Genomic DNA, 25,328 nt, shown 5'->3' on the forward strand with positions numbered 1-25,328 from the left:
AGGAAACTTGTGAAATATCATTGTAAGAGAGAATTGCGTGTAGAGAAACCAATAGTTCAATTTTTGTCTGAACATTAAAGGATCGGTCATATTTTCATTTCAGTTTTAATAAAAACATTATTAATTGATGTACACGATTTGTATTTCTGAAGCTTGACACAATCTGCAGAGAGCTAATGTAAAAGAAAGATACTAGAGGATAAGCATGTTTTTTTTTTTTTTCAGTCAAACAACCTCAATTCATCAATAATATGTAGTTTGAATACCAGTTCATATGTTGTTACACCGACTCTGCTTGGCCTGAACTATTTTCACAGTTTTTTAAAGTAAAATTTCATTTCATCTGAAATATATAGCTGTAAGTGTGGGAACTTAAAATCAATAAGTGAAGCCTAAAATTCGCTATAGTTATGACATGGTGTTGCAGAATTATATATTTACATGTCTAAGCAGTAAATTCATTCTTTTAACATAACTTTAGAAGTTAAAAATCGAAGGATTGGACGTGTTAAACTTTAACAATCATTTTTCTTATTCAATGAAATTCTTACACCACTGATTTCTTTGCTTTTTTTTGTCAAGTCACTTGTCAAATTTTAATTTTTGAAATTTTAAGATATGTAATTGTGTTTATAGTTAGATTTATGTTTGATGTTTTACAGGGCAAAGTACAAAAGCTAGTCTTTTAACAGTAGTGGATAGTAAATTTAGTTGTAAAGAGCCATTAGGTAGCTTTTCCTCCAAATAACTGCGCTGTTCCCAGCTGGAGCTGCAACTGTAGGGCTGATGGTTATATAAGATTGTGTGGCCTTCTTTTCAGAGTTCTGAATTACTCTAGCTAGATACCTACCTAGTGGGCTTCTTGTTTACTATATGGAGCACTAGCCAGTTAATTGAGACAGCATACTACTTCCATTTAAAGTTGAGGGTTATTTTATTTACAGCCTGTTGTAAAACCATTTAAAAAAAAGCAGATGTCCCTTTTCTTCTAAACTATAAATAGTGTTTAGGGTATTTGAAGGTGTGGTCAATAGAAGTAGTGTAAAAGAGTCACCTTCATTTGGTAAAGGAAGACCAGATGGGAGAGATAAGATACAGAAACCTTGGCCAACAGTACAATTTAGTACTTGTTCCTTTACCCCTGATTGAAGCAGTAAATAAAGATACAATAAAGTGTAAGAATAGCAGGTGGATATTAGTGGCATTCGTAATCACTATGGAGTAGCAAGTAATACATCTTGAGTTTCTACTTCATTATGAAGGACAGCAATTCTACATTTAGTCTTTCAACTAGATAAAGTAAGTATGTTATACTGAGACAAAAGTAACTTAATATTTTTAATTAAATGAATAACTCTATTGTTTTAATATTTGTACCAGTTGGACTGGTAAAGATAGAATGACTGTTGACTATTTCTAAAAATTTTCAACTTTTTCATGAATGACATTAAAAGTAAAATGAGTTTCATGATATAGGATTTTGCAAGGATATTTTTATAGCTTTAATGGGATAAAAACTAAACAAAATAAACATGCACACACATAACTATATGTATTAAAGACTGAAAAAATGATTTTAAAGTCCATTATTTATGTAGTTTTTAAAATATTAATAAAATTCTTACCTTTCTCTAATGTCATGTAACTAGTTAAATCTTAGGTGATTATTCTGGTTTCCTTTAGGTGGGTCTGTGAGGACTTTCCTGAGTTGAAGTCAGTTATAAAGAATCATGTACTGAATGATTATGATACAAGAAGGTAAGTTCCATATGACATCTTTTAGGGTGTTTTCAAATCAAGTTGATTGAAAAATAAAGTAATAAGGTATTAGTGACTTGTAGTTTTGTAAGAACTGCATATTAATTAGATATAGTTGCACATTGTGCTTGAGTTATGACACATTTAGGTGTCATAATTTTGCAATTTGTGTTATTCCCAGGCTAGAAATTTTTTTAAAAATGTTCAAGTAATATGTAGCAACATCTTAACACATTTGATATTATTACTCCTCAGTGGCACAATGGTATGTCTGCAGACTCGCACTGCTAAAAACCCAGGTTTTGATACCCGTGGTGTCCAGACACAGATAGTTCATTGTGTAGCTTTGTGCTCAGTTTCAAACAAACTGTTGTTACTGAATTGTCAATGAATAATTTCCTTGAATTTTTAAGAGGTCAGAAATTTTTTTTAAAAGATGTAAATTTTGGAATTTGAGGGTTTTCATGAACATGTACCATTGAGTGAACAAATTAATTTAAGGAGGCCAAGATTTGTAGGTGAATGCAACATGTCTTTACCACACAGTTGCTACTTGGCCAACTTGGACCCCAGAAGAACCATAAAAAACATAGAAGAATTGCAAACTGTGTTTATCACTGCTTGTAAAAATAAACAAAAAGTATCTTTGTACCAAATTCCATGTAAATTGGCTGAAATTTTAAAATGATAATTGTTAATAAACCTAAAATTATGCTTGTTGTGGAATTGGGACCATCTCATAGTTATTAGAAATGGCTAAGTTCAAAATTTATGTTTGCTAATGTGTGGGATCTGTAGAAGAGTATGTTTGTACCTAAATCCCATGTAAGTTGGTCAACATATGGCCAACTAATTGACAAAAAAATTTTGAATATGCTTTTTAAAGCTCTAATGCCCCCTTAAAAAGACTGAAAATGGTTAGATCCAACATATTTATATGCCAGTGCATTGAATGCATAAACATTTTATATCATGACTGTACAAGAGCCCAAAATATATATATTTTTTGGGTTGTTTGTTCTTTGACCTCATAAAATCCTAATAGGTCCTAAATTAAAAAAGGAAAAAGGTGTTTGAGGATATTGAAGTTAGGTATTACCCTACAAAGGTCGAGGTCATTAATCCAAGAAGTGAAGAAATAGCAATTGATTGAATAGTGTTTGGAAAGTCTCTATGCAACAACATAAAAATTGGAAATTGTAGCAACTAATAGTAAAATATTTTAAGCAAAAATTGTTATATCTTTTAATTTATACCCTTCAGCTCTTACTTGTCTTCAACTTTATTTTCAATAGTATTGTTCAGTTTAATAAAACTTTTCCACACTTACTTCTGTAAGTTAGGTAATTTTTAAAACACTAAAAAGATGCTTCATAATTTTTTAAAAATATAAAACAATAATATGAAGGTGGAAATATATTTGAGTATAAGAATTTCAGCATTGAATATATTTCTGTATTAAAGTATGTTCAATTTTAAAGGAACAAAGTAATGTTTCAAAAATATTATAATCAGTATACTTTATATACAGTTTATTTTTTAGGTTAAAATGACTTGTATAAATGTATTGCAAAACAGTGTGTATATTTGATTTGTACACTTGCCTCAGCTATTCAAACAGGCTTTGAGAATATGTTCTAAAAAGAACAGCAGGCTTATTAACTGAATATCAACATCACAAAATAAGTATTGCTGCTATCCACTTCAACCACAACAAACACTATTATTCAGATAGCAACTTCAACTAGTACAATACTTGGGTTAAGAGAGGGGTTTAACAAAGTTTGGATATAACTGTTCTTTATAACTTCCTGTGCCTTAGGCAGTAAGCATACAAGGTCAAATGGCAGGTGGACCTTCTCATGTACTCTGCAATAGCCACCTGGTGTTGGTGTGATAAATTAATGGGCTAGACAGGAAGTCTATCTATTATTGTATTATGTTAGCAATACAACAATGGCTTATTTTAGTTGGCATGGTTTTTAAACGTGCTGTTTATTATATGGCTGGTTTTTATAGTATGCTATGTGTACACTTAAGCAAAATATTTGACACTGTAAGGCTTTTGTGGTACTAATACAGATGTGATTTGTTAGCTCAAATAATACTTAAAACTTCAAATGTAGAATCTGAATTCTTATGATGTACTGTAAATGTTTTCTAAAAGATCAAGTACAAGTAAAGAACACATGTGGCAAGTAGATTTAAATCAAATTTTTTAACCCACTAATGCTTTTTGAACAAGGCACTTTTATGTGACTTTGAGTAAAAATTTATTTGTATGGTGACACAAGTATTGCAAGAATGTTTGAAATGTTCTTTCACAATGACACATTAAACATTTTGGTGAACTTTCTGTGGGTTGCAGTTTTGATATTTTCCTTACTTGTTTTTTAAATTTGTAGTTCGAATATTTGTTTGTCATTCCACTCTAACCCTTTTAATGTTAGATACTCTTTTTATAAATTATTATATATTATGATAAACATTGCTTTGAGTATTAACATATACTTTTAAAATCCATTAGTTGGCATTTTTATGTGGGTTATTGTCTTTCTAATGTTTTAAATACAATAACTGGTTATAAAAAATGTATTAATGAGTTTAGCTGCTATTCTGCTTTGTAATCTGATAAAAACCCATTCATAAGTCAAAAGACAACAACAAAAAAAATGTTCATGATGATGAGAAAACCCACTCATGTAGAAAATTATATATGTAAAAAAAATGACTGGTATAGGTAGAGAAAACACTAGTAGAGGAACAAACGTTTCAACCTTCTTTGGTTGCTTCTCTACACAGTTCTTTCACTATCCATACCAGCCGTTTTTTTAAATCTATAAAACAATTGCTCAATGACAATCATGAAAACCAGTTTACCTAAAAATAAATTCTCATCATCTGAATGAAAATAAATATTAATAAAATTGGATATATTATATAGAGCTGGTGTATTAATAAAAGCATATGAATTTCAAATAAATTACTCATTTTCTACTAAAATATTGTGGGTTATTATAAGCATCTGTGTGAGGGCACATATATCTGACAAATTTTGATAATTTATATTTCTGTATGAAATTTCTTGGCTATGATTAAATAGCTGCTACTTTTGTAGGATAGAAGGCAAATACATGATTCCATTTTTAATATAAAGGATTTATTTTTACTTTTTTTTGCAGCTACAAAAGTATGAAAGCTCTGTGTGATTTATACAACCATGCTATTGACAGTGCACTACAACTGGTGAGTTTTTTATTGTTTTGTACAACAGTTAAATATAATTGTTTAGTTTAATGTAAATACATGTATTAACAATATCTGAAATCACCTGTGAACTTTCTGTTCTAAGTCTAACAGTTTTTGAAACTCCAGTGTAAAGACTAGTGCAGTTACAGACAAGTTTTCCAGTCTAAGACAATTGAGTGCTTACAAGAATATTAAGTTGTAAAGAACATAGCTCGGTGATAAATCTGGAAAATTAAACCACACATATTGAAAATATCAAATGCTTTAGTGGATTAAAAATGTTTAAATATATTAATAAACATTTAGATGGGAGCTTCACAAGAAGTAATTGTTTTAAGATAAGGTTATGAACTTACTTTGTAAGTACTCTAAACATTTCACTCGTTCATGAATTTCACTTACTGCAGCTTGTAAGTTTCTTAAGAATCCCATTTTGGTTTTAGCGTAAAGGATCTTCTAGCCCATCTGTTGTTGACAGCCAAGCAACAACAGGATTGTTGAGACATATCATTCAGCAGGTGTACAACCACTCAGTCACTGATCCTGAAAGGTTAAACCAGTATGAACCTTTTTCCCCAGAGGTGAGTGATTAATCATCGGTTTGTTTTGATTCATTAACGACATTATTCTTTTTCTCAATACATGTAATGTCTTTGATAAATTTTATAGACAGTGCTAAAAGTTAAAGAGAATTTAAATGTGACCATTGACGGACATGTCTTGTTGCTGATAGTATAAACGGGTACTGGATTGTAGGGGGCATTGCAGGCAGATGTTAGGTTATTAATTAGTATAATGTAGGTAAGTTCAGGCATAATGGAGTTTTTAAAACAGATAATGCAGTACACAAAGAAACACAAAAGACTTGCACTTCTCATATAATTGCTATGGTAAAGTAATTCTTGATGATGAGAAACCCACTTGCAATAAAAATGTATCTCGGAATGACTGTTATGGGTATTAACACTTTTATTGATAAGAAGAGAATGACATTTCTTTTTTTCTTAACTTTAGGAATATTGAAACAGTGTTAAAAGTTAGTTTATTGTATTATCATAATAATAAAGTTTAATATGTTGCAGTTTGAAAACTTGAATCTTACAAAAACATTTTCCTGTGTATTAAGATATACATAGTAACACATACAGAAATTAGCATGGTGGGTTGTTTGTTTATTACCTAGTAAGAATTTATCTTTGTCATTTATATTTTTTTTCTCTTTTGTTTGTAATTTTAATTAGTTGGTTATGTTATTGAAGTATGTTTGTTAGAGGGTTATATTTTCACAGTTGTGGTATGACTGAAGACTTATGTATGAACTTCTAGTGTTATTTTTTATCAAAAACTTTTAAAGAATTATATTTGGTTCAAAAAATGTACAAGAAGCTTTCCATTATGGAAATGTAAATGAGTCCCTTAGTTCATACAGTTTTCTACATGTAACAAATGTTTTATCTTGTGGGTGAATGATGCTTCGTGGTTCTTCTGTTTAAATATATGTTCCATATGTTAAATATATATACAGAAAATGATTGTGGAATTGGCAATATGTTGTTGCACAGTATTTATTGTGGCATTATTATTTACATATGATCTTTGAATATTTTATGGCAAACTATGTTTAAGCAGAAAATACTTCAATTTCAGCATGCAATGAATGGTAAAACTATGTTTGTAATATAGAAAATTAAAGGCAAAGATACAATTAGTTTTTGACATTTTTTTTACTCATTTCTAAATTGTTGCAGTTTAACATTATTCATAGTAAATTAAAGTTTTGATTTAATTCTGTTTTGCAGGTGTATGGGGAAACGTCCTACGAGTTTGTCGGTCAGATGATCCAAGAAATTGACATCAGTGAAGATGATGTGTTTATTGACCTAGGAAGTGGTAAGTAGTATTTATATAGATATTGAAAATATGTGTAGTTTTTTCTGTTTGACTCTAAGGTGTACAAATTATATTTATGTTACAATTGAAGGTTATCGTACCTTAATGCTAACAATGTAGTGCAATAAGTGATTAATTCCAAGTAGAATCATGCTTAAACATTGGTGTACACAGTTCATGGGCATGAAGAGTTATGTGGTAAAACAAAGGCAATTTTAATATCCAAGTCATGTAGCACATGCATATATATATTTTCAGGTATACCTAAATACCAGCCATTAAGGTTAAAGAAGATTTGTTGTACCAAAGTAAATCCTTGAACAGGTTTATATAAACCATGAATTTGAAAAGTATCTAGATACCAGTGCCTGAAAGTTTTAACACTCTTATGTGTACTTACATTCACATAGAAATCAGCCAGATAGAAAAATGAATATCATGTAGGAAAAAATAAATTAAATACACTTCCTTAGTTTTGTATTTTGGACAACTTTGTTTTTATCTTATCTGTATTCAGATACCATCCTGATTATTCTGTGTTCTGATACTACCATATTTTGTGTGTGTGTTCTGATACCAACTTGTTTCATCTGTTTTTTTAGGAGTTGGACAAGTTGTTCTCCAGCTGGCTGCTATGTCACCATGTAAGATGTGCATTGGTATTGAAAAAGCTGACGTGCCTTCACATTATGCCAAGGTAGTGAAATCATCCATCATATTCCATCTTGTACTTAAGATAGTAGAGATTAAATTTATGCTAGGATATCGAATTTGTCCATTTATATTCACACTGTAAAAATATCTTACAAATAGTATTTGTGATAGTGATTTCAGAGGTAGAAAAAATTAAATTATATTCAGGAATTTTAGCTCAGATTATTTCAATTGCAACTTTTATGGCCATTAAACACATTCTCATGTTCTTAGTTCACATGTTGTTTGTGTAATTAGTTTGTGTGTATTTAAACTGTTATTAGGCAATGGATCATAACTTCAAATTTTGGATGAAGTGGTATGGGAAGAAGTATGGGGAATACAAGCTTTTTAAAGGGGATTTCCTCACTGAGGAGCACAGAGACACAATTGTTAATGCTTCGTAAGTACTTCATCACTGTCACAATTTTATATTTCTGTCTGTTGTAAAAGGTTGTGTGAAGTTTATATTTGTACCAGATGTAAAATATTTATCTAGTATTTAAGAACATTGCTGATCAGCTAGGTTCACTATTTTATGTCTGTTTATCAAAACATGTTTAGTATAGGTTATTTTGTAATTTCACAGTAGAATCAAAACTAATAAACATTCTAATCAAACTAACACATCCCAAACTTAAATCATACAATAAAATTTTATCAAAAGGACATCAAGAGATGTTGGACTTTTCCCACATCTTTTAGTGGTGATCTACACAGTCATCATCCAGACTAGCAAAATGTTAGAATAGCTTGTATACCTTAATTGGTGTGAATATATATATACAAGACTAAAGTAATTTCATAACAAGCTGATAATGTTGTGGTGTGTTTTTGTTTAACATTTATACCACCATTGCATTTATTATTAAAAATTATCCTAACTATTCATAAACTATTAAACTTGTTCTGCTCTTAACTATGATTATACAAAATGTGAATGGTAGTAACCAGTAACTAAGCAGTTTAGAGATACTTCTTTCAATAAAATGCATAAATAATTTTGAATATCTTGTATTTTATAAGGTGAGTAGAAGTTCAAGGTTTATAACCCTTAATGAACAAATATTATAATATGAATTTTAATCTGATAATGCTTCCAGCTTATAATTTTCTATATATATATTTTAGAAGTAAATGTCTGTATGGTTTAATTTTCTATAAATGTTTTCCTAGAAATAAATGTCAGTATGATATAGGTTTATTACATTTGTTTTATGTTCAAATTTATAATGTGATGAGGACAAGTCTTTTAAATTAATACTTTCTGTACTTGTCTACATATGCTTACAAACTAATTAATAACATTCACTTTTACAGATTAGTGTTTGTGAATAATTTTGCTTTTGGCCCTACAGTAGATCACATGGTATGTACCATTTTAAATAACTTGTGACTGATATTTTTCAGTTTGAACTAAACTGCATTATTCATTTTTTGTTGTAGTTTCATTATAAAAGAAAACTGATTTATAAATTTCAAGTTTGTAAATTACAATATTTCTATTTTGTATACCAAAGAAAATATTCTTACAAAACTACTGAATTTGTCACATGGCTTTTGTTAGAGAGTCAAAAACTGTGACAAATCCGTCCAATGCTACTTCCAAGAGACATGCCAGATTTGGCAAATATTGGGCTAGACGTTAACCAATATAAGCATACAAATATACTTTTTTGAAATAATGGTTTACATTATGAAGTTTTATTCATGTGACATCTAGTGTTTACCATCTGAAAATGATCTGGCATTGCCAAGTGGGTTAAGGTATTCGACTCATAATCTGAGGGTCGTGGGTTCAAATCCCTGTCATACCAAACGTGCTCGCCTCTTCAGCCGTGGGGGCATTATAATGTTTGATCAATCCCACTATTTGTTGGTAAAAGAGTAGCCCAAGAGTTGACAGTGGATGTTGATGACTAGCTGCCTTCCCTCTAGTCTTACATTGCTAAATTAGGGATGGCTAGTGCACATAGTCCTCGTGTAGCTTTGTGCAAAAAGTTTTATGGGTGGTGCAGTAAAAACAATGAACTGTTTTTATGAATAAAATTTTTTTTTTCCAAGCTCTAAATTTTGGACATTTTTTTAAATTTTAAACTTATTATTCAGTTTATTTTTACTTTTTTTTGAGTGATTGTGTTCAAATTTTATGACAGAAATCTTTTTGTTTGCATTTAACTGTAATATGTTGATACTAAAGGGTGGTATGGGGTAATTACTGGGCCAGAAATTTCTTCACTTTTGTTCTTGTGACCACTAACTAAGATCTTGTCAATCATAACTTACTGTCCAGAATTTTTACGTTGATACTTTAAGATTTGTTTCTAGTGCTCTGCTTTTGTTTGTACAAGTAACTTAAATATTTGTTTCATTGAAGTTCTTACATATTAAACTTGTGAACTTTGTCTTTACAGCTAAAAGAAAGGTTTGCTGATATGAGAGATGGTGCTAGGATAGTATCATCAAAAGAATTCTGTCCTCTAAACTTTCGCATTACAGACAGGACCATGAGTGGTATGTAAGGAATGAACCATAAAATTATGTGTTTCTAAAAGGATTCAATATACAAAAAGGAAGTGAAATTTAGATGAAAATTACTTTCCTTAAGAATAGGAAAAATTATTCAATAACACTGCACCACTTTTTTAGTTTTTGCATTTTCTATTTAGCACATTTATTGATTGTTATTTTTTAATCTTCACTGTTTATAAAAGTAATTGTTTAAACTCAAATTAAAAAAAAACACCTCATTTTGCCTTAAAATTCACAGAGATCATGTTTTAATTATATTATAAAAGAAAGGGTATGTTGAAACAATTAATTTAGCAGTATCTTTGGTATGTGTATTTAATTTTATTTAGGTGTCTTACTAGTAGGACATTTTACGCATGTAAAAAGAGTTTGTTGTTTTTGCACTTTTTCATTTTGCATACATAGTAATCCTAAATGATGAAAACTATTATCTTTATTACAAAATATAAACAGTTCAAAGCTAATAACTAGTTTCAAATGACTTAAGTTTTCCAATATAAGAATAACAATTATCTTGCATTTAATCAAACTCAAGAAAGTGTTACTTTTGTTCGCATGGTATTTAAAAATGTTGTAAAGCTGTGTGTTATGTACAATATTTGATTAATTTTGAAAATACAGTTTTGAAATGAATTATACACAATTTTAAATATGTTATCTTGTAATCTTTACTTCTAGAAAATTAACACACATTTTTGCTTTCAGATATTGGAACCATTATGCATGTGAAAGAAATTACGCCCCTTAAAGGTTCAGTTTCATGGACTGGGAAACCTGTATCTTACTTTGTACACACAATAGATCGAACTAAGGTAAACATTTAAAATTAATATTTTTTTTGTTTGTATGAAACAGTTAACATAAATAAAGTCACACAATGTTTTTATTTATAATGTATTTTTTTCTGTTAAATACTGGGTATATTTGTGTACAATTGCTATTTGGAAACAATCCCTACCTCGCATGTTTAACTGTATGGGATCAAGATACATTAAGTTGATGTGCATGTTTTTTGTATTACACTGTTTAATGAAATTGTGCAACTAGATTTTATATCTGATATTTTTATTAATTCAGCTTTAAAATTTCAGAAATATTTTTTTTTTTCCAGAAAATGTTATGGCATGTTTATTACAGACTTCAATTACTATTATTTTGTCTTTCTGCATTCTTTTAACATTTATCACCTTAAACTGTTTTTATTTTGTAAAACTATAAATTTTTTCTTTGTTTTAATATTTTATGTTGAAATGCAATGCATGCAGTTTTGCTGTGTACAAACACTGCCATACAATAAAAATAACTTTTTATATTTGTTGGTAGTATTATGATTAATTAAAAAAAAAAAAAAGGTTATTCTTGTTTTGTTTTCAGTTAGAGCACTACTTCCAGAAGCTGAAGAATCCAAAACTCAGGGTAAGAATTAAAACATTGTACAATTATTAATTAACGTTAGGAAATCTTAGAGCAGGATTTTTCAACTGATGAACTGTAATCTGTTCCTAAACTATAAAACCACTTAATCTGTGCCATGCAGACATCCACTGCCTAGTTACATATATACTTCTCAAATAACAAAATTAAACTTTATAGTAGCATTGTTGGTTAGACCATAATGATGTTATACTGAGAAATTAACCTTTATTCATGTATGAAATTTATATTTTTATTTCTGTGTGTAGGATGAGGAAGTTGGTAACACTCGTGCTAGAAAATGTAAAAACACTGCCAATAACCACTTCCTCATAGACTCCTCGTCTAATGACTCCAAGGATTTGAATAAAGAGGAAACAATTATTTTTGGACCAACTACAAGAAAAGCCTGGACTGCTTGGTGCAACAGCCAAAACAAATCAATAGCTAGTAACACTAGTGGACAAGACAGCAATGAAGAAAATGGCATGTGTTTTTATTCCTATTTACATTAGAGAAAAATGTGAATTATGTTCTCTCTATAATTTGTGACAAAAGTAATGAAATGTTTACTTAGTGAACAATATTTAAGATTACCATAAGCAGTTACACTATACGTATTTTGCTAAATTGAGTGAATGTAAATATTTTGTTCTTGTGAGTGACTTGTAGCAGATTAATAATTTTAAATTGTGTTATTCTCACTAGAGGTGGAAATTGGTGGCTGTTGGTTGCCATATTGATGATTACACACTTAAGAGTTATTTCTATTGAATAATTAAATGCAAGGAAAAGTCTTATGAAAATATGAAATGGTATTTTTGTTTTCCTAAACTAACTTTTCATTTCACAGTAGAATGTTTAGACCTCAGTGAGCTATGTGTATGGATATAGTTTATAATTTGTATTAAATTTATTTGGCATAAATTATTCTGTCTTTTGATTTTTTTCATTTGTATTCTTCTTTGTACTTTACTTATACCATTATACTTTACTTTTACTGTGTTTAGCTGGTTCATACTATTTTACATGCCATTATTCTGACATCATCTATGGCTAAGATGTAGATTTCTGTATTTTGTGTGAGTTAGTTCTGTATCAGCATACCATGGAAGTACAATACATTTTTTACCACATTATTTTATTACTAAGATTCCTCTCATTCTTCAGATGTTAAGAAACTAAATTTGTTCTAATCATGTATAACAAAAGGATGTCACAAGTGTATTTCATAGATGATGCTATTTTGGAGTTGAAGTAATTGATGCCATACATACACACAAGATAGTTTTACTCTGAAATACATTATTCTGAAGATTATGATATCCTACTTGTCTCTGTAATGTTATTTCCTATACTATAGTTGCTCATAAGGTGTTTTTATTTCATAGAACCACTTAAAAGACCTACAGGAAGACCTGCAGTGAGACAGAGGCAACAGAGGTTAGTAAAGATGAAAGAACAAAAGAAAAAACCTGGACGGCCTAAAAAGGGCATGGTCAAGGCTAAGCTTCGCAAAGCTTTAACATTCAGTGGATTGGACCTTCTTCACACACAAACTGTTCTAAGCACATCAAACAAAGGTAAAAAGTAATTCGTAGATTTTTGTCTCACATGTGCTAATTCTGAATATCAGTAAGTTTTAAATGTCTGAGAGTCATTCAATCTTTTGTTTTTTGAAAGTTGCTGAAATTTATCATTCTACTGTGGTCACGTGGTAATGAATCAATCACAGACTATCAGTGGCTTGTATGAAGTGTAAAATATAAGCAATTTTAATATAAAAATGTGAAATGTCTCTAAATTTTTAATGATTTCTATGGTTTAAAGCAAAAAAAATACATTTATCGTAAGATTAATTTTTTGATTATTTTTATTTACACTTAAGAAAATATACCAGATATAAGCTACAAAGCATACATGTACAAGCACATTCACACAGACATATAGTATATATGTATTTATTATTTCTCTGTATTCAGCGAGTGAACGGTCTGAACCTGCTCCTGGCTGTATTGACCAAAAACTGGACACTTTGACTGTGAATCCAGCTAACACTGCCATTACTTCAGAAATACCTTCTGGTCTGCAAGAACTTCTTGACTTGTATAAGACTCAACTTTTACACTTTATACAAAAAATGAAAACTTCCCAGTATAAAGAGAACTTGAAAAGTCTGATTGAAAAAAGAAAAGGTAAAATAACTCTAGATACTTAACTATTTATCTGAAGCTCTGTCTGTTTACAGCATCATTGGGAAATACTTAACACACAAAATATTAAAGGTTTAAACCTTCAACTGAAAGTTCAGTATGTTGTTCACATCTGATGTAGTAAACTGATTGAATTACTCTTTGTTTCATCCAATCTGCAAATAAAGGAATATGAAACAACTTGAAAACCTTATTTTTTGTAACATAAAATTTTCTTTGTTTTGTTAATTTAAAAGATTAGGCATAGTATGACTATTTATTTTCAGGCTTTCTTGAATGTAATAGGCTAAAATTAGAATTTTCTGTAAAATCAAAATCTTAAAGCCTTTTTTTCCCTCAGAAAAAATTTCATCATTCTTGATTTCTTCTTTGGAAATATTTACCTTCAGTAATGTTGAGTGAAAGAGCATTGTCATGGTTACTAACCCCTAGACTACAGTAATTAATTTTTAATAGCAAATGAGAATTCATGAACAGTTTATTTAGAAAGTTTTGAAGTAACAGCTTTGAATGTGAAGTGATAAATTTTGTGTAAACAAAAAAAATAAAATTCTTGTTATTTCTCCCATAGCTGAGAAAGGCTAAACTGAGTTCAAGTGCTTCCCAGTTAGAGAAACAGATTCAAGCACTTAGCCAAGATGGTGTATCACTCCTAAAAGCTCGCATGTCAGAAATGGGTATTCATGCAAACTTACCATCAGATCTGCTCAAGAAGGTAAGTAAAATGGTTATTTGAAATAATGAATAATCATGCAAGCTTAAGATTACAGATAGCAACACTGATTGCTTATTGATATTAATTGAAACCATGTTATTATATTGTTACTGGGATCAACCATTTACCTCTACAGAAAACAATTCTTTAGCCTCAGGTTGTTTGTTCAGTGATCCTTGAGATTATTTACTTATCTTTATTTTGATCTTTGATCACATTTATTGACTCTTCATGCTAATTATTGTTCACAAACTCTGAAAATAAATTATATGAGTGATTTGTAAAGAAGGTAATGGTTATTTGTACTCAACTGTGATAATATTTTTTTCCTTCTAAGTATTCAAAAGTGTGTGAAACATACAGCTTTTTTATGACTGTTCAGTAAACCTTTATTCTCTGAAACATTCCACCTTATTCTAACTGCCCTAAAGGTATCACATTATCATATGTAATTCTTTGAGGGAATTTTAGGAAGCAGCTAATAATACTAGAATTTTAATTATTTTTTTTTCTTTTTGATTAATAAAGTTTTTTAATTTTCCTCAAACTTACATTAGACCAAAGAAATTGTTTTGAAGCACAAGGAATTACAAACCAAAGCTTCATTGTTGCAATGTCAAATTTCGTCGCTGGAGTCAGAAAATAATTTGTTGCTTGCTACACAAAACAATAAGATGAACTTGCCTTTGGAGTCTAATGGTTTAGCAAAGGTAAGCTTTAGAAATATACTGTTATTTGTACTAGATAATGTGACAGTTTTTCCATCAAACAAAGTTTAGTCTGTCACATTCCTTCCCTTATGTTGTGAAACAAATATTTTGTTTTAACTCACTAAATTGCACTCTGAACATTTTGTGTGGAGATTATTTTTAGAGAGAGAAAAAAAGCCCAGTATTCGAATATTGTTAAAATGAGTAAATGATTTTTCACTATGATAATAGAAATTGTATTAAGTGTTTATCATAAAGTTGGGTTTGAAGCTTTGAAGTTGTTTTAGCTTGTGTGTATTTTGTCATTAGCATTTCCCAGAAAAAATGCTTGGTGTATCCATAGTGGTTTGGCTAATATTAGTGTTATATTTCATTAAAAAAAACAAACTTACATTTAATATGAAATAATTATTTTCAGTGGGTTTACATATTTTTAGGACAATTTCTCAACAAAATTACTGCTATTTATGTAATATAAAACTTAAGACTAACTAAATCAGTAAATCCTTTTTATTTATTGTTTTTCATATTTTATATAATGATGCAACTGCTTTGTGTTCACACACCTACAACATCAGAAGTTGAAAGTTTCACAGTTTCATTGTAGTACAAGAATATGCATATAAATGTCTTTGTTTAATTCCCAATGAATAGTTTGTCTATATGAATTTTCATATAACTGCTTCCATCTTGGTGTTTTTTTTATGTTACTGAATTGTGTTATGTATCATGATGTTTATTTTGAACATGATATTTAAATTGAATATGATAATTTAGTTAAAATAAACAATGAAACTGAAGTTATGAATATTAAATGCAGTGCAGCATTGTTACTTGACTGTATCATTTTGTTTTTTTTATAATTTCTCATTTTCTCAAACTATTGTTTGTCCCTCTCATGTGAGTAATGTATTGGAGATGGGATGATTTATAATGAACTTAGAACTCTTTGTAGATCTAACTACTAGATTCCTTATATTATTTTTTAGAATGTGGAAAATTCTCCTGTGATGCAAGATCACATCTTGAAAGAGATCTCCTCCACTCTTACCCAACGGAATGTTCTGCACAGTAAGGTACAAAAGCTGGAAAATGAGGTTTACTCCCTTGAAAAAGTATCCGTCACAAAACAAAAGCTCCATCATTGTAAAGATAATGTGGAACAAAAGATTAATTTTAGTGTTCCCAGTAGCCATGTTGGCCCTAATGTGGTGAAAGAACAGTTGCTTCCGCGAAATCGGAAAAACAAGAACATGAAAACTACTCTCTTTCTGTTACAACGTCTTCAGTCATTGTGTCCCAGGATTCAAAATTTTCTGGTAGAATTAGGGAAAGAGATGCAGAAGCACCTTCATCACATTTTAATGGCTGCAGAGAACAGGAATTGAAAGGAAGATTGGAAATGACCAGTTCTGACTGTTTTGTGTCCACCAGTAGCAATGGTAATGTTGAAGATGCATCTCTAAAGCACCAAAGTGTAATAAAGTCAACCCTTTCTTCTACAACCAGCACACATTCCAACAACAATAGTAGTTTCCCAGATGATCTTTTAGATACAATGCCGTACTCTCCAATAAGCCCAAGCAGAAGCCCATTCTCTCAAAACTTTGTTTCAGGGCCTCAATATGAACCTGTGTCACCCTTACCACCATCTCTATCTAAGTCTGATACACCAGTTCTTGACCAAGAAGGAATTGGCACTACAAATTTTTCTACATCAACTGATATTCCATCACTTTGTGGACTTATAACCTCTGCAGAAGTTCAGAATAGTCATAAAACCTCTGACAAAACTATACCACCACTCCAAGTAAGTAGAGAACCTCATTTATCCTGTAGTTTAAAAGCAGAACCATTAAAGGAAAGTAAAACGTGGAAAAAAAGTCATCGTCAACATTGTGGGTCAAAATCACGGAGACAACGTTCAAACATAAAATCATATCAGCAAGACATACAGGAAGAATCTCCAAATCCAAAAGTCATGAATGGCTTAGTACTAAACTTAGGAAGTCTTTTGGCTTCCAAAAGTCCTAAAGGTAGTCCCAAACATGATGAGTTAAAGCTTAAAAGACAGAAGAGAAAGCACAACTCTGCTTCTAGTTACTGTGGAACTAGTCCATCAAAAAAACGTAGTTATTCACCTCTTAGTCGTGCTTCTGACTCTGGCATTGAAAGTCTAGGGTCTGTTTCCCACAGTAGTGGACCTCCTAGTGCTGGCAGTGTTTCAGCAGCAGATGCATCTCCTAAGGCAAATGGTACCTGTTCAACTGCAGAAAGATTGGATGCAAACAGGGTCTCACCAACCAAAGTTGTGGAAAAGTTGGAAAACCTGGCTAGATCTGAAGGTTAGTTTGTTGTTGTTGTTGTTTTTTTAAAGATTCTGATAATTTGTTAATACTGTAGTGTGTGGCCAGGGGAAAGCAATGAAGCTTTTTGTGATTGTTATTATTTTTTTCTTTGTTTGTGTGTGTGAATTAATTTTTTTGTAAAGTTGTTTTAAAGATCACAAAATTATGCCAGTACTCATGAATCCAATTTTTATTTATAACCAAGGATTTTTCAACATCTTGTCCTTTATTGCATCAACCTGTAAATAGATCAAAATTTAGTACATCATTGCATTTTAAAAATTGCTTCATGCATTATTTTCTAGATTTAATTGCCTACACATTCCCTGCTGGTACAGGGGTAAGTCTGTGGATTTACAATGCTAAAATCAGGTTCAGTTCCCCTTGGTGGACTCAGCCTGATGTGCTTTTGCTATCAAAAACAACCAAAAAATTCTATTTCCTTATTTGTTTTTACTTTCTTGCTTACAATAGTATATTACACTATACAATTTTAGCAGATGAACAGTTTTTATATCATAACTGATATTGTGTTTTAGGTATTTTATAGTTATTTTATCCAGTATTATAATAAACATATAATTCTGTTATGTTTTGTACAGTTAGATACAACTGTGTACATTATCATTACAGTCATACCAGACCTGACAAAGACAGAGAATGGTATTAGTAAACATGCAGATCAAACAAAGGGAAGACACTGGCAAGCTAAAATCTGTAGTGGTTTTGACAAATTGTTGGCTTTAGCTACAAATCCTAGTGACAGCCAAAGGAAAGAATTGTTCAAGCCAGAAAAACGGGGAAATGTTTACAGTGGCTCCCGAAAGAACACCACCAAAGTAACAACATCTCACCAAGAATCTAAAAAATGGGTGGTAGATAGCATCAAACATGGTGATCACAAATCCAGCTCTCAGGACAACTCTGTTTTTATAACCTTTAAGGCTGTGAGTCCATCAACTCAAGCAAAAACTTTGAGCCATCGTACTCGAGACCACTATCACCGAGGATCTCCTCCAACTAGATTAAGACACAGCAAAGCCACCTCTCTACATTTACCAAGAAAGGGCCCAAGGACTCCTCCAAACACACCACCAAGTACACCATCAGAATCCCCTGAACGTATTATAGGATTGAGCACAACTGGTTCTTCACACCATTGCCATAGTCCAATTAGCAGTGTTGACAGCCCATGTAGTAGAAGAAGTCGGAGTAGATCAGTGAGTCCACCTTGTTATGATCACGAAGCGAGGACATCGTCATTTACGTGACCACTCCCGATCCCGTTCTGGGTCAGCGAGCAGTTCGGATTCTACCAGTAGCCGTGAAAGTGGAAGGTATTCAAAGTCTCGGAGACACCATCATCACTGTACAAATGTAGGAAAATCTCAAAGCAAGAAGAAATCTACTGAGAGGAGTAAGTGTGGAAGCACTGCAATAGCTCCCCCAAGGAAAGATGACAAAACTAATGGTGTAGGAGTAGAAACTTCCTTGTCTCAGCCAGTTTCATGTACAGCCATGATGACCCATCCAGCTTATGTAGGAGGACTTCCTATCATCTCTGTGGGAAACCTTCATTCTCAGAGTATTCAGTACACTGGTCAGTTTGTGTTTCATCATTCTTCTGCCGTCAGCCAAGGAACAGTTAATATTGGTGAAGTAACCAACCTGCCACCACCTTCTGTTCCACCTTCTCAACATCCTCCATCAACGCTTTCTTCATCTTCTGATCCTTCTGCAGGAGCTTTTGCCTTTGCAGTGGGACCTGCACAGTCATCAACCTTAGTGCCTCAAGTAAATTTGGCAACATTTCCACTGGCAACAGGTACTGCTCAACCAGTGTTTCCCTTTATGGTTGACTTTTCTGTTCCCCCACCAAGTTTCAATATGCCTCCTCCTACTTCTTCTGCCAATATGCTACCACCACAAGCACTGCCAGATTTCAGTGTTCCCCCACCTAATATAGGATCAGCTCCTGTTACTGGTAATCTTCAACTGAACTCCTTAGTTAACTGTACTGTGAATGTTAGTACTCCAAGTGTTCAGCCTCAACCAGTTACTCCTGACCAGTTGCTCCCTGGACTTCAGTCAAATATTTCACTCTCTCCTTTAGTGCCAGTGAATAACCAAATGAATCAGCCTCAAACACCTTCTCAAAATACAACAGTGTTACCTACAGCACAAGTCAGTGGAAAAAATGTCACAACAACACCATCTCTATGTATCAATGGCTACAGTCAGAAGCAAGTGCACCCAACTGTTTCTCACTCAGCTCTGTCCCAGCTAATGGATACTGAGCCACCCAAGGATTCAGTGTACATGCCCCCAACCAACATAAACTTGATCAACCCAACTAGGTCTATAGCAAGTCGTAAGTCAGGACATCACTCCAGTATTCGAAGAAGCAACACCAGCTGTATTCAACATCTCCCAGGTAACCTCATCTATACAAACAGTTCAAAATAACTATCTAAAGCATGATAAAATTATAGGTTACAAAATATTGTAACCTATACTGTATTTCTGACTTTATGTTCAGTTAGGTCAAGATTTGAAAAGCTTTTAGGATTTCATTTTATCTGTGTTAATACCTTAATTTGCAGAACTGTTTGAAATGAGCAACAAAAACTAAGAAGAAATATATATATTTTTTAATTGCTTAAAATGACATTTAAGATGTGTAATTCTAATTAGATTAAAACTAAACTAAAGTAAAAGACAGTTTCTTTTAACAAGCTAAGTGATAAAACAAGTTTTTTTTTGTTTTTTTAAATGTGATATTGGTTAATGTGTGAAACATAATAGGCAATAATATGATGAGTTATGTTCACTTTTATTTATATTATATATGTAATTAAAGAATAATTTTAGCAATATTCACTCCGAACTTTTCCAATTAACTTGCATTTAGGCTTTTATTAAATTCAGTTTGTTTCATCTTAAATTGTTGTAATTTAAGTCCTAGAAACAACGTGGGAAAGAGTACAAGTTTTTTTCTTTTTATAATTATTAATCTAATGAAGTATTTTTTCTTGATAATAATTATACTTTACCCTCTTAGAATCTGATTTACTGACCATTGTATCTTAAATTTCAGGTCTTACTCAGTTTGTCTCTTAAACTTCCAGCATCAGTTGAGAGTGACTAGGTCATTGTTGGAAAGGTAGCTACCTCAGCCAATCCACGCAACTCTTGACTTTGTAACAACTTTCCCCAGAATGTAACATGGATATGTTGTTTTCATGCTCGCCATTGTTACATGACTGGCAGTTGAAATCCTTGGTTTATTCACAATTAGTACCCATAATTGAATTGTCTTTTTTTTTTTTGTAAACAGTGTTTCTATGAGGGCTATGTATAGGTACAGTTAATGTAATGGTTGTGTTCCTTTCAAGATGTCAGAGTACCTCACCAAGCCAAGAAACTGTTTTTTTACTTGAGAAATGCAAGTTTTATGTATTTTAACTATAGTTTGAAACCTAGAGATTCTTTTGTGGAAAATGTAGTCAGATGTTTGAGTCTTGTGTCTTCATTTTAAAATCTTAATTTAAGTTTTTATATATATATATATTTTTTTTTTCTACCAAAACAACATAAGTACAAAAGACAATTTTCTTTATGTAATCTGATCATTTAAAACTTTCAATAAATAAAATATAAAAACTGCTCATAATCACTTGCTTATGAACAATTTTGCTGTGATTTTAAGGCTGTGGGATTTGAACTTAGTTTGTAGCTGAAGTTGTAAATCAGGCTTAAAAATGAAAAATTCTTCCTTGCTCACTAATTCATATCCCGTCCTTTCATTACATTTTTTATTTTTCCTCTATTTTCATACATCATCTTGAGAAGCACTCCATTCATTCATCAATTTTAACTTTTTATTCAGACCATTCAATCATAACCCATTAATATCCGATCCAACTGTGAAGGCAAGCCAACTTTATAAGCTGACAGGTTTTGCCTTCTGTGTTATTATAGACTTAAATATCTTTATCAACTCTTCTTTTAAAAACTTTTTTCATCCATTATTATACTTTATGTAACAAAATAAAGCATCTGTGTTGGATGCTAGTGAATATTATTTCGATTGGGCAAAAAAAAAATTAACCATTGATAATTTGTTTATTCTAGTGGAAATTGTTTTATTGAAAACTCAAATTTATCTCTTGATATTGGAATTTGTACAGTTCACTTTGGAACTTTTATAGTGTTTCTAGTTTAAGTCATTATATTGTTACTTTGATAGCTATGAATGTTGTCTACTATAAATGTATTCATACAGATGTGATGAACTTAGATAGTCTTAGAAGTAAGTATACAAGTACAAGAAGCTTGAGTTTGATTAATGTATTTTCTCGTGATAATGGGAAATGTACTAGATGAAAACATTTTTTTTGGCTCTACTTTAGAAGTTTAAAAGCAATTTGCTTTAAAGATAGTATCTTATTATTTCTAAATATTTATCTTTTATCTTAATTAAACTGTTTGGTAATGTGTTGTCATGATCTTAATTTTATGTTTGAAAATATAGCTTTGGTATATTGTGGGCATTAGTACTGCAAATTCACAAGTAATTAATGTTTAGGTTAGAGAAGATTTTTGGAATGAGATTGGTAAGATTTGATTTCAGTATTTTGTTCAATAGAGAAGTCCCAGTTCAAAAAGGTTGAGTAGAGTTAAATAAGTGTTTAGAGAATGGAATAATGCAAAGAATTACTTAGTGAAGGATGAAAGCTGGTAAAGAATAATTTTATTAAACTTATTAACTAAGATAATGCTCTGTGGAAATAGTGTTATGGTGTTTTAATATACATTAAATTGTCATTCATATATATATATATATTAGTACTGTAACATGTTTTGTACTGTATCATGTATTGAGTAGTAGGTTAGACTAAGTGATATATTCTAGTGACGATCATAGCCTGATCAATTATAAACTGGTTTTTGTCCCACTAATAAATGAATTATTTAATTTAAAACTCCAACAACTTGAATATTGACTAAGATTACATTTTGTACCAGAATATAAAAAAATTGAATTTTTTTTTTCCAAAATGTGTCTAAAGACAAAATATCAAATTCAGTTGAGAAAGTTTTAAAGGTGCTACAGTATGATTCTTTATTAATATCATTTAAACTTGCAAGCATATGTTGGGCATCCAGATGGGCATATCTGTTCCTGTCACTTGTACAAACAAGGAAAGTTAATAAGAGTAGTGTTCTCAACTTTGAATAAGTTGTAAATTGAATAGTTCTAAAGTAAGGGACAAAATGTGAAATTAGTACAAAAGGCTTACAGTTGCAAGGAAAGCTTTCATGTTTTACCATGGTAATTTGTTTAAACACTGCCAAGTACTTGAACATGTGGTTGAGCACTAAAATGGTGATAAGTCTTTAGCTTGTTCTATCACTGCCATTTTTTTACTGTTACAGTAAGAAAGTATGTACAGTGTCTGTTACTGACATAAGTTTATAAATTCATTATTTTGTGTTCTGGCACACCATGAACTTTAGTTAGTTGTATTCTCTAAAATGTTTTTGTTTATTCTTGTGATTCAATTCCCCCTGGTGAGGGGCTTGACTAAGGGTTCCAGTTTTTTCTTATTTTAGTATAAATTAATTGTATAATTAAGTCAATTTCCTTTTTTTGTTTTTCAAGCTTTTCAGTTTGTTATGAAGGAAGATTAAAAAAGAATCCAAGTAATTTATTTGAGTGTTTAAAGAAAAATGCAAGAGAAGTTTGTCATCAAGTTTTACTTCAGCTTACATAAATCATTTTTCCATGAGATGGAAAGATTTTAGGATTTTGTGTGTGTGTGTGTGTGTGTGTGTGTTTGCGTGATGTCTCAGGGTCTTCTCGTCTGATATTTTCATAAGTAACAATGATATGAATAGTCACCTATAGACGAGAGAAACTTGTCTTAATGAACTGTAATTTAAGATTACTTTTTTTTATCTAGTTCAGGAGATAAAAAAACCTGTGAAACATGTTTGCTCAACCTATTATTAAGCCATACAGACAGACAACAGATGCTATTGATTGCTTCAAACAACCAAAGGTTTATGTCTATTGTCTGGTTCGATGTGATACTGTTACATGAGTATCAAATAAATGAAATTGTATTATGTTAAAAATTAATATAATAATTACCCTCCTTTTTAGTGTTCATAAAATAAAAAGTTACCATATCTTTGACTGTAGTTAACTTTTAGTGCATTTGAGGTATTTTCCTTGATAATATGTAAAAGTAACAACATAAAATTGATTTCTCTCTGTATAATCTAAAAAATTTTGCTTTTCTTATATTTGTAATTTTTTATCTTTGTAGTAATAACTTGTACTAACACTGTGCAAGTGCTCTTTTATGTAATTATCTAAAATTATAAACTTACAAGAAAATTCCTTCTTTGGTCTATTTCTTGTATCTTAATGTATTTTAAATTTTCAAGGTTTAAAATTTTGATCATGGTGGACATGTTTGTAACAAAACGTCTGTTTTACTGTTATGAGGTAATGAAACTGTGCCTTTAAAAATATACACGATCTTCAAAGGTTTGAAAAAAAAACAAAACCATCACCATTATAAGTAAAATATAGATTTTGTTTTTTCTTACAAATCCAGCGTCTGTACTATTCACGTTATCTTTAACTTAAAAGGAAACCATATTGTTGTCTATTGTTTGATATTCTATTTTAAAACAACAACAAAATGGTTCAATATTTAAGCTATTAATTTATCTGGTAGTGTTTTGCCACATATCAACAATCCTGCCGACAAAACTTTCATCTGGTGATCTCAATGTTTTTGGTTTTAAGTATCATTCAAGTGAAACTTCAGTTTAAGTTACCACTCGATGGCCATCATAAGTTTCGTATATATACATATATACATGTGTGTGACGTCACTTTTGGTGCCCTTTAGTGAGAAGCGCTGTGTATGTATATTGTGTAGGAATTGTAATAAAGAATTTGAAAAATATATAGTTCTGTACTTTGAAATCATTTCTATGTCTTGTTTGTTTCTCTTTTTTTTTTTTGCTCTATTTTACTATTGCGTTGGAGCTAGCAATGTAATATTTTATTAAAATCTGATTTTAAGGCCATGGAAAATACCACAAAACTATTTATGTGTGTGTGTGTTTCGATTAGAAAACGTACGCCACTTTTAAAAATTATAATTAATATTTTCACATATTAACAGTTACCGTTAATATTCGATTTCATTTTAAAACAACTGTTTGGAGGTACGATTTGCGAAGGAAGATGATGTTTTTCGGAAAGCCTTCCATGTCTGTTATCTATTTCTGTAACAAACAACCCACTAGTGACACAGTGTATATCTGCTGGCTTTAACGTTAGAAACCGGGTTTCAATACCCGTGGTAGGCAGAGCACAGATAGCCTTTTGCTTAACTTTGTGGTTAACTACAAATTAACTATAAGAAACGCTTGTATACTCTCGTGTTCCAATAATAGTGCAGGATGGAAAGATTAAGCCCTCAAATTACATGTAAAAATCATAGTATGAAATTAAGTTTTGTGCTTTTCGTTAAAGATGACCGAAAAAAAATGTGCAATTCCAAATAAGCATGGTGTGGGGATGGAAAATTTCTCCAAAATTAAAAATCGTACAAGTACGATTATTTGGAATATAAAGACTAATAGGCAAAGATAATTTCATTTTTGTTGGATTTCGCGCAAAGCTACACGAGGACTGTATGGAGTAGCCATCCCAAATTTTAACGTAATTAATTGTATTGAATGCATCTCCAATTAGCTTTAGACTGTTTATTGTCAGACC

General features: G+C 31.0%; 3 protein-coding genes across 4 annotated transcripts in view; all 3 read left to right on the forward strand.

The window, feature by feature from the left end:
• LOC143223368 (histone-lysine N-methyltransferase, H3 lysine-79 specific-like) overlaps positions 1-13,768 on the forward strand; it is a 29,353-nt gene extending 15,585 nt beyond the window's left edge. For both annotated transcript variants that reach the window (XM_076451268.1, XM_076451269.1), the window contains 13 exons: positions 1,684-1,758; positions 4,941-5,004; positions 5,451-5,588; positions 6,807-6,897; positions 7,500-7,594; positions 7,875-7,993; positions 8,911-8,959; positions 10,005-10,104; positions 10,828-10,934; positions 11,497-11,538; positions 11,805-12,021; positions 12,927-13,118; positions 13,518-13,768. In XM_076451268.1, the coding sequence (XP_076307383.1) occupies positions 1,684-1,758; positions 4,941-5,004; positions 5,451-5,588; positions 6,807-6,897; positions 7,500-7,594; positions 7,875-7,993; positions 8,911-8,959; positions 10,005-10,104; positions 10,828-10,934; positions 11,497-11,538; positions 11,805-12,021; positions 12,927-13,118; positions 13,518-13,753 (1,525 nt within the window). In that variant the 3' untranslated portion in view covers positions 13,754-13,768. The remainder of the gene's footprint in view (positions 1-1,683; positions 1,759-4,940; positions 5,005-5,450; positions 5,589-6,806; positions 6,898-7,499; positions 7,595-7,874; positions 7,994-8,910; positions 8,960-10,004; positions 10,105-10,827; positions 10,935-11,496; positions 11,539-11,804; positions 12,022-12,926; positions 13,119-13,517) is intronic.
• Positions 13,769-14,288: 520 nt separating this feature from the next.
• Positions 14,289-16,707, forward strand: LOC143223371 (histone-lysine N-methyltransferase, H3 lysine-79 specific-like). Its single transcript, XM_076451271.1, has 3 exons — positions 14,289-14,463; positions 15,021-15,173; positions 16,163-16,707. Exons 1-3 carry the CDS (start codon positions 14,413-14,415, stop codon positions 16,559-16,561), a joined length of 603 nt encoding a protein of 200 aa, XP_076307386.1. The 5' UTR covers positions 14,289-14,412; the 3' UTR covers positions 16,562-16,707.
• Positions 16,708-18,604: 1,897 nt separating this feature from the next.
• Positions 18,605-24,505, forward strand: LOC143223370 (uncharacterized). The gene is made up of 2 exons (XM_076451270.1): positions 18,605-19,955; positions 20,619-24,505. The coding sequence occupies exons 1-2, from the start codon at positions 18,758-18,760 to the stop codon at positions 20,639-20,641; spliced, it is 1,221 nt and encodes a 406-aa protein (XP_076307385.1). The 5' UTR covers positions 18,605-18,757; the 3' UTR covers positions 20,642-24,505.
• Positions 24,506-25,328: the final 823 nt, after the last annotated feature.

The sequence above is a fragment of the Tachypleus tridentatus genome, chromosome 8, assembly GCF_004210375.1.
Source record: "Tachypleus tridentatus isolate NWPU-2018 chromosome 8, ASM421037v1, whole genome shotgun sequence".
Classification (NCBI taxonomy): Eukaryota; Metazoa; Arthropoda; class Merostomata; order Xiphosura; family Limulidae; genus Tachypleus; species Tachypleus tridentatus.

Coding starts and splice junctions, on each gene's coding strand:
- LOC143223370 (XM_076451270.1), top strand. CDS start 18,758: ATGATCACGAAGCGAGGACATCGTCATTTACGTGACCACTCCCGATCC. Junction 19,956..20,618: donor CTGTATTCAACATCTCCCAG/GTAACCTCATCT, acceptor CTTAAATTTCAG/GTCTTACTCAGTTTGTCTCT.
- LOC143223371 (XM_076451271.1), top strand. CDS start 14,413: ATGTCAGAAATGGGTATTCATGCAAACTTACCATCAGATCTGCTCAAG. Junction 14,464..15,020: donor CATCAGATCTGCTCAAGAAG/GTAAGTAAAATG, acceptor AACTTACATTAG/ACCAAAGAAATTGTTTTGAA. Junction 15,174..16,162: donor AGTCTAATGGTTTAGCAAAG/GTAAGCTTTAGA, acceptor ATTATTTTTTAG/AATGTGGAAAATTCTCCTGT.